Genomic DNA, 9,181 nt, shown 5'->3' on the forward strand with positions numbered 1-9,181 from the left:
ACCACAGTAAATTGCTTAAAAATAAAAAATATATAGAAAATAATAAAATTGCTTGTTTTAATAAATAAGTAAAATTATATTAAATTATTAAAATAATAAATAATAAATAACAATTATATTCCATTAATATATACAATTTAAAAATAAATAAAATGTATATATTATATCATTTGCTTCTACCACAGTGTGTGTAGTTTAATAAATAAACAGACACATAAAAAAAACAATAATAGTAATATAAATAATAGAAAATTCTTTTATTAAAAAAAATTTAATGTATATAATAATAAAACCTCTGCTTCTTCTACCACAATATTACCATAGTTTTTGGACATTATACCATAAAATACAACTTAGGCTTGGATATAATATACACCGGGGCTAGTTGTCATCTTAGCAACTATAAGGTTTATAAAAACACAAATGTGTTTTCTCTCCGACAGTGGTTGTGTATGTTGGTTTCAAACATGTAATTCAAAACAAGTTCCAAAGTGACACCTTTCCCCATCAAGTGTGACACTGTGCACTGCATAAGGTCAGAATGTGCCAAATAATCATTTCCTCTTGGTGAAAAACAATAGAAATCTTTGTGAAGCCCATGGCTTGTGCATAGAACTAAATGAACGTACCCTCTCTGAGTCCTGAGGAGCTCCATGCTGTTTCCTGAATGGATTGAAATGATCTCCACAGCTGAGAGAACACATATATAATAATGATTATATTGCAAAAACTCTGCAAGACAAAGCCATACGCATGCAAAAAAGTATTTCACTGCACTGATTTCAGCTACAGATGAGGTTATGCAGTGTGCATTTTGTTTTTCAGGGTAAGATTTTTAGTGAAATACGACTTCAGTTTGACACATGATCACCAGATCTCATCTTAATCATCAAAATCTAGGATTTCCTGCCTTTTAAACCCATTATGACAAACACAGACTGATGCACGCTGCCGACACGCTCTCTAATGGGCCTTGTGATCTAAAGGTTGAAGGTCAAGGGTCGTCGTGATACCTCATGCAGTCCTGCGTCAGATCGCCCAGTTCGTGCACATGCAGGCCGTGAGCTCCGGGCGTCAGTCCGTCAATCGTCCCGTCAATCAAACAGCGATCCTGTGACAGCTGCAGGAATCTGACCACGCCCTGCACAAGCCCCGCCCCACTGACCATCGCCACAGCAGCGCCCAGGTCTGATACACACACACACACGGATGAGAAGCATTAGGCCTGTTCACAGCGGTCACACTCACAGCGTTTGAGGTCTCACCTGTCTCTGAGCCGCCCATTCCCTTCAGGACGGCCTGTCTGCCTGTGCTTTCAATCAGACTCTGGACCTGTAGAGAGGTGAGCGCCGTCTCCACCAAAACCTGCTCCTTAGCCAGGTTTACATGCACTGAATGAACTTCTAAACACACACACACACACACACACATATGAATGAGAGAACTATGGAAGATTGTTTCAGTCATGGGATAAAAAAAATAAAATAAAAAAATGTAATTGCAACTTTTAATCTCAAAATTTAGACTTTGTTTCTCAATCTAAATGAGAATGCATTTGACTGCTTTTGTTATTTTGATAAGTAGCCTACATTAAAAGGTAATTGCGACTTTTTAATCTCACAATTCCAACTTTTTTCCGAATTCCGAGATATACACTCACAATTCTGAAAAGAGAAGTCAGAATTGTGAGATAAAAAGTCGAAATTACCTTTTTAATTATTTATTTTGTGGTGGGAAAAACAAACATAATTGTGAGATGTAAACTAAATATAAACTTATATAAAATATAAATATAAATTTTAAAAAATGTAAATTTTATTAAAAAAAAATTTTTAAACAGTAAGAATTGTAGAATATAAACTCTGAGGGAAAAAATCTGAGGGAAAAAAAGAAATGTGAGATTTAAAGAAAAAAGTAAGAACTGCGAGATGTGAACTCAGAATTGCGAGGAAAAAAAGTCAGAAATGTGAAATATAAACTCAGAATTCTGGGAAAAAAAGTAAGAATTGAGAAATATAAACTTGTAATTTAATTTTGAGAAAAAAGTAAGAATTGTAAAATATAAACCTGTAATTTTGAGGAACAAAGTAAGAATTGAGAAATATAAACTTGTAATTTAATTTTGAGAAAAAAGTAAGAATTGTAAAATATAAACCTGTAATTTTGAGGAACAAAGTAAGAATTGAGAAATATAAACTTGTAATTTAATTTTGAGAAAAAAGTAAGAATTGTAAAATATAAACCTGTAATTTTGAGGAACAAAGTAAGAATTGAGAAATATAAACTTGTAATTTTGAGGAAAAAAAAGTAAAAATTTAGAAATATAAACTTGTAATTTTGAGGAAAAGGCAAGAATTGAGAAATATAAACTTGTAATTTTGAGAAAAAAAGTAAGAATTTAGAAATATAAACTTGTAATTTTGAGAAAAAAGTAAGAATTGCGAGATGTGAACTCAGAATTGCGAGGAAAAAAGTCAGAAATGTGAAATATAAACTCAGACTTCTGGGGAAAAAAGTAAGAATTGAGAAATATAAACTTGTAATTTAATTTTGAGAAAAAAGTAAGAATTGTAAAATATAAACTTGTAATTTTGAGGAAAAATTAAGAATTGTGAAATATAAACTTGTAATTTTGAGGAAAAAGTAAGAATTGAGAAATATAAACTTGTAATTTAATTTTGAGAAAAAAGTAAGAATTGTAAAATATAAACCTGTAATTTTGAGGAAAAAAGTAAGAATTGAGACATATAAACTTGTAATTTTGAGGAAAAAAAGTTAGAATTGAGAAATATAAACTTGTAATTTTGAGGAAAAAAAGTAAGAATTTAGACATATAAACTTGTAATTTTGAGAAAAAAGTAAGAATTGAGAAATATAAACTTGTAATTTTGAGAAAAAAAAAGTAAGAATTTAGAAATATAAACTTGTAATTTTGAGGAAAACAGTATGAATTGATAAATATAAACCTGTAATTTTGAGAAAAAAGTAAAAAAATGAGAAATATAAACTCAGAATTCTGGGGAAAAAAGTAAGAATTGTGAAATAGCCTATAAACTTGTAATTTTGAGAAAAAAGTAAGAATTGTGAAATATAAACTTGTAATTTTGAGGAAAAAAGTAAGAATTGAGAAATATAAACCTGTAATTTTGAGGGAAAAAAAAGTAAGAATTTAGAAATATAAACTTGTAATTTTGAGAAAAAAAGTAAGAATTGAGAAATATAAACGTGATTTTGAGGGAAAAAAAGTAAGAATTGAGACATAAACTTGTAATTTTGAGAAAAAAGTAAGAATTGTGAAATATAAACTTGTAATTTTGAGAAAAAAGTAAGAACTGAGAAATATAAACTTGTAATTTTGAGAAAAAAGCAAGAATTGAGAAATATAAACTCAGAATTCTGGAAAAAAAGTATGAATTGAGACATAAACTTGTAATTTTGAGAAAAAAGTATGAATTGAGAAATATAAACTTGTAATTTTGAGGAAAACAGTATGAATTGATAAATATAAACCTGTAATTTTGAGAAAAAAGTAAAAAAATGAGAAATATAAACTCAGAATTCTGGGGAAAAAAGTAAGAATTGTGAAATAGCCTATAAACTTGTAATTTTGAGAAAAAAGTAAGAATTGAGAAATATAAACTTGTAATTTTGAGAGAAAAAAGTAAGAATTGAGACATAAACTTGTAATTTTGAGAAAAAAGTAAGAATTGAGAAACATAAACTTGTAATTTTGAGAGAAAAAAGTAAGAATTGAGACATAAACTTGTAATTTTGAGAAAAAAGTAAGAATTGTGAGACAAACTCAGAATTCTGTGGGAAAAAAAACTCAGATTTGCGAGAACTAAACTTTAAACTCAGAACTGTAAACATGAGAAAAAAGTAAAAAAAATTAGCAATATAAACTCAGAATTCGGGGGAAAAAAGTAAGAATTGAGAAATAGCCTATAAACTTGTAATTTTGAGAAAAAAGTAAGAATTGTGAGACAAACTCAGAATTCTGTGGGAAAAAAAACTCAGATTTGCGAGAACTAAACTTTAAACTCAGAACTGTAAACAGAATTCTGAGGAAAAAGTTGGAATTTTGAGATAAAAAGTCGCAATTACCTTTTAATGCACTTATCAATATAACAGAAGCAGTCAAATGTGAAAATTATGGGTTTTAATCACAAAAAGAAGTATTCAAAATGTATCATTTAACTTACAATCCGCAAAGGAGTGAAATTTTTTTTTTGAAATACTACTTTTAATGTCAAAGAACTTTCCTTCAAATGTGTAAGTGTCTGGTTGTTTTGATGTAGTAAAACACCCACAGGCTCGTCTGGCTCATGTTTGCATTTTCTTCTGTCACTGGCCATAATTCAAACTGCATTAGGCATAACATCATGTGAAAACAGGCTGAGAATTGAACAAATAGTTGTAAAGTGGCTCAGATTAAGACAGGAATCGTGTGTTTGTGGCAGTTTTTCTGGAGTTTACAAGACTTCTTCACTGCACAAATGGCTGCCAAAAGCAAAAATGCTACAAAAATGCATCAATTTTTGTGTGAGAAAGTATGACATGCTCCGGCAATAAGTACTGGATTTCACTGCAGGGCGCTGTAAGAGCAAGGAAAGGGTTTGATGCTGTGCTTGACTCACCCGGGTCTTTCTCCAGGACGCCCTTTACTGCATTAACACAGCTGTCACATGACATCTGCACCGCAAACTCCAGCTGCGCAAACACACGAATGACTTGGACAATTTTAAATGTTGCATGCATCTAATGTTTAAGAGAAAGTCTATAGTTAATATTTATTAGAAACGTTTTTAAGCATTTGAATCATCCTTTTGCAGAGCACTTAAATCTGCAGTGTGACAAATTCATTTTTAAAAATGAAAATATTTAATGCATATATGATTATGTGATAATTCATAAATAAATAAATGAATTAAATGTATATAATATAAATAATTAGCTGCTTCTATTAATGTTTTACCATAGTTTTTGGCCATTGTACCTAAAAATACCATATATTGTATATCACCATATAATAAACTGCATGCAAAAAATAATAATCATGTCATGCGAGCTGCCTAAATGCAGATATTAAAAACTATAGTAATGTCCAGTAATATTCCTGAATATGTTTGACAGTTTCCATGAGTCGAAATATAAAGTGCAAGACTAAAACAGCACGTAAATGAAGAGGTAAATAACTATGCAACTCACCAATGATAACACGTTATGGAAATTATGCTGGTGATTATGATTTAATCAATAATAGGAACTTAAATATGACTTTTATGAAAGACGTCATTACAGCTGACCTAACAAATAATTTTAACACTTTCATATTTAGTAAACGTAATTAAAGTTTCATATTTTAATCGCCGTTTAGTATTCATAGCAGTATTTTCAAAATAATAATTGTTTAGTTCATATTTTCACACCTTCGCAGTTCTGTTTGTGTCCATCTCTGGCTCGCACGCAGACGCCGACGAAAGCGGAAGTTCCGCGCTTATAAAATATTATACAATAAAAGTCCTAGTAAGGGAATAGAAAATTACGTTAATAAAATAAGAGTCCCGGATGAACGATTGCAAACGCACTAAAGGCAACGGTGAGATCGATTGGTTAATATCACTGGATTTTGTTTAATTTAAACATTAAATCTAATAAAAAATCATATCAACAAATATTTAATTTATAATTGACAGCAACAACTTCAAAAAAAAATCTAGCCTGATAATATAATATAATATAATATAATATAATATAAAAAGTTCTATTGTATTAATTTATTCTATTAATTTATCATGGTACTTACAGTTTCTGAGAAAAACAAACTCATGGTTAATCTCTTCTTATTTTATTGAAAAACATTTCAAACATTAAATCAAACCTAAATAATTAGATATACAACACAGCATATTCACATTTGCTGATATAATACAATATTCACAGTTATATTAATGTAAAATCTAAGTGGCTGCTGGCTGTTGTTTCTGCTCTTCATTTGCTTCTGCTTCTGCTTCTGCTGCTGCTAAATGTTGTGGGAAACTGAGGTCTTTCTCCAGAGCGTGGGATCTCCAGCGCTCGTCATCCGCCTCATGCGTGAGATAGCGATATCCCATCCGCTGCTCAAACTCACGCAGGTCACACCACATCTGGAAGTTCTGCAGCGGGAGAAACAGACGAGATACACATAAATCAGACTGTGCATCCAGTCAATGTCCTGCAATGACTTAAACCTAATGGCATTTGGGTTTTGGAGAACGTCACCAGACCTGAAACCATGGATGACCCATGGCTTTGCCAACACTGAACCTGCGTCTCACCACCACCTGCAGCAGGTTATTGATCAGGTTCACCGCTGAGAGAGAGAAACACGTTAACAGAAAGAACCTTAGGTCACCATCTAAAACAATTAAAAGCGTAATTGCAACTTTTTAATCATTCAGACTTTTAAAGGGGTCATATGATGCGATTTCAAGTTTTCCTTTCTCTTTGGAGTGTTACAAGCTGTTCGTGAATAGATAAGATACCTGAAGTTGCAAAGACTAAAGTCTCAACCCAAAGAGATATTCTTTATAAAAGTTAAGAGTCAGCCACACCTACCTAAAACGGTTAGTTCTAACACGCCCCCACATATCTACATCACTATCTGGAAAGATTTGCATAATGCCGCCCAAATGTTCACGCAAAGAAAGAAGACGTAACTTTATTGTTGCCGCCGCCGCCATGTTGTGAAGACGCTGTGTTTCATTGTGAAAGCGAAACTACTTTGTTTGGCCTTCAGTGGTTAAGTTGTATTTAACAACACTGTTCCAAAACACTTCAACCCAAATATTCAGATGTGTGCAGCACATTTTATGGAGGACTGTTTCCTGATCCTGGGAGAGTAGACTACAATGCCGGCTGTTCTGACTCACAGACCGTAAGCACGTTTTTTCATATTTAAAGGATTTGCCACTGACGATTCAAACACGAGTTTTGAGCAGTGTAGAGTAGCACTTGTTGTTTGTCATTTCTCCGATCACAAATGCAGACATGGTTTTATGTTTACGCGGCACGATGCAACGCAATGCGTAAAAAGACAGTATAAGTCATTATAATCCGTAATTATGTCCCCACTGGATGCAACAAATGCCTCGTTTATAATGGGTTTTCATGTTTTTGTCTCGTCGCTCCGGCCGGGACACGGCATCACAGTATGGTAAGGGGCGTAACATTGGAATTCGGCCAATCACAACGCACTGGATAGCTGGCCAATCAGAGCAGACCTCGCTTTTCAGACCGATGATCTTTGTAAAAATCGACGCGTTTCAGAAAGGCGGGGCATAGAGGAGAAACAATAATGTACAGTATGTGGAAAATAATGTTTTTTTTAACCTTAAACCGCATAAACACATTTCATTACACCAAATACACAAAATAATGTTCTTTTTAGCAGCATCATATGACCCCTTTAATTTTCTCACAATTCAGACTTTGTTTCAAGCAATTCTGACAGTTCTGTTCACGTCTTACAATTCCTTTTTTTATTTTTTTGAGTCAATTGTGAGATGTACACTAGTAAAAAAAAAAAGTAATTGCAACTTTTTATCTCACAATTCTGACTAAAAAATATAGGTTTTTGTTGAAATGCCTTGGTTATTTTGTAAAACATGTTAGTCGAACAGTGGTATACCCACAGCTGATATTCCTTCAAATTTTGAGCGATGAAGGTTGACAATATTTCAGAAAAATCAAGTATTTATAGATCGTTCTGTAATTTTGATCTCACTGTGTGTGTATATATAATATAGGGTCTCTTACCCTCCAGTGAGATGAGGGACCACGGCTGGCGTGGATACATGAACGAAGCGTTGGTGATCTGCTGATTAATGTCCTCGTCCTCATTGAAAGGGAACGTCCCACTCAGACTGACGTATAAAATCACGCCTACGGCCCACACGTCCAGAGAGCGATTGTAACCCTTACTACAGATGACCTCAGGTGCCAGATACGCCGGCGTCCCGACGAGAGTGCGCCGGAACGACTTCTGTCCGATGATACGAGCGAAACCAAAGTCACACAGTTTGACCTGAAACAGAGACCACGTGATCACATTTAGGACTTGTGGATACTAAATTACTCCCCCCCCCATTTGGCAGATACTTTCATGCAAAGAGACATACATTGCATTCAATGCAAACATTTTTCATGCATTGGGTTTTTGCATTTCCCAGAAATCAAAACCATGATTCTAGCGACGTGCTCAGCTGTTTCAACTTTTATAAAGCTTAAAAGCAATACCTAAATATCTCCATCTCCACATGCAATTCTAGACTTGACTTTACGCATCAAAAACATTGAAAATCAAGCCACATATGACAGTGTCAGACCTGAGGAAATGGTTCAGGTGAAGCCAGCAGCACATTTTCTGGTTTCAGGTCACAGTGTGCAACGTCCCTCATGTGCAGGTACCGCAGAGCCTCCAAAACCTTCAACACCAACCACAGATTGACAGGTCAGCAAGACTAAAACTTATTTAGTCTCCACTGATTTACACTCCTAAAAATACAGATTCCAAAAGTAGGTTTTGGCAGCCAAGTCATAGAAGAACCATTTTTGGTTCCCCAAAGAACTTTCAGTGAACAGTTTATAAAAGAACCATTTTTTTTTCTTACTGGGAAGAACATTTTAATAATCTAAAAGAACCTTTTTATATCATAAAGAACCTTTTGTGAAATGGAAAGATTCCACTCTCTTAAAGGGGTCATCGGATGCCCATTTTCCACAAGTTGATATGATTCTTTAGGGTCTTAATGAAAAGTCTGTAACATAGTTTGTGTTAAAATTTCTCAATGGTAGTGTAAAAAACACATTTTTTACCCTGACAAAAACAGCTCTTTTCAGAGCACGCAGTTTTGTAGTGTTTTCCTTTAAATGTTAATGAGCTCTGCTGACCCCGCCCCTCTCTTCCGAACTGCTCTCAGAGAGACTGTTTACTTTAGCCGCATTCATCGTGAAACTTGCTAATTAGCACATTATTAGGAAAGGCGATTTGCAAAGATTCATTAAAAAACCTTACACTTACTTCTTCTGTAGGTGAAGCTGGATCACGAATGATTAGCGCGAACATAGACGCATTTATGTAGATCGGGGGCGCATTCCCTTCAGAAACAAACGTAATCCACTGCGTCTTCAGCGGCTCAGA

General features: G+C 33.7%; 2 protein-coding genes across 2 annotated transcripts in view; both read right to left on the reverse strand.

Moving 5' to 3' along the window:
• ccs (copper chaperone for superoxide dismutase) overlaps positions 1-5,502 on the reverse strand; it is a 12,387-nt gene extending 6,885 nt beyond the window's left edge. The window contains exons 1-5 of the mRNA XM_016492053.1: positions 5,430-5,502; positions 4,638-4,710; positions 1,266-1,403; positions 1,014-1,188; positions 630-690 (exon numbers count right to left, since the gene is read on the reverse strand). Of these exons, the coding sequence (XP_016347539.1) occupies positions 630-690; positions 1,014-1,188; positions 1,266-1,403; positions 4,638-4,710; positions 5,430-5,453 (471 nt within the window). The 5' untranslated portion in view covers positions 5,454-5,502. The remainder of the gene's footprint in view (positions 1-629; positions 691-1,013; positions 1,189-1,265; positions 1,404-4,637; positions 4,711-5,429) is intronic.
• A 341-nt stretch (positions 5,503-5,843) lies between these two features.
• The window catches only part of prkd4 (protein kinase D4), a 19,948-nt gene continuing 16,610 nt past the window's right edge, over positions 5,844-9,181 (reverse strand). The window contains exons 15-18 of the mRNA XM_016492054.1: positions 8,367-8,465; positions 7,798-8,065; positions 6,267-6,352; positions 5,844-6,155 (exon numbers count right to left, since the gene is read on the reverse strand). Of these exons, the coding sequence (XP_016347540.1) occupies positions 5,961-6,155; positions 6,267-6,352; positions 7,798-8,065; positions 8,367-8,465 (648 nt within the window). The 3' untranslated portion in view covers positions 5,844-5,960. The remainder of the gene's footprint in view (positions 6,156-6,266; positions 6,353-7,797; positions 8,066-8,366; positions 8,466-9,181) is intronic.

This window comes from Sinocyclocheilus anshuiensis, unplaced genomic scaffold (assembly GCF_001515605.1).
Source record: "Sinocyclocheilus anshuiensis isolate Anshui unplaced genomic scaffold, SAMN03320099.WGS_v1.1 scaffold674, whole genome shotgun sequence".
NCBI classification, from domain to species: Eukaryota; Metazoa; Chordata; class Actinopteri; order Cypriniformes; family Cyprinidae; genus Sinocyclocheilus; species Sinocyclocheilus anshuiensis.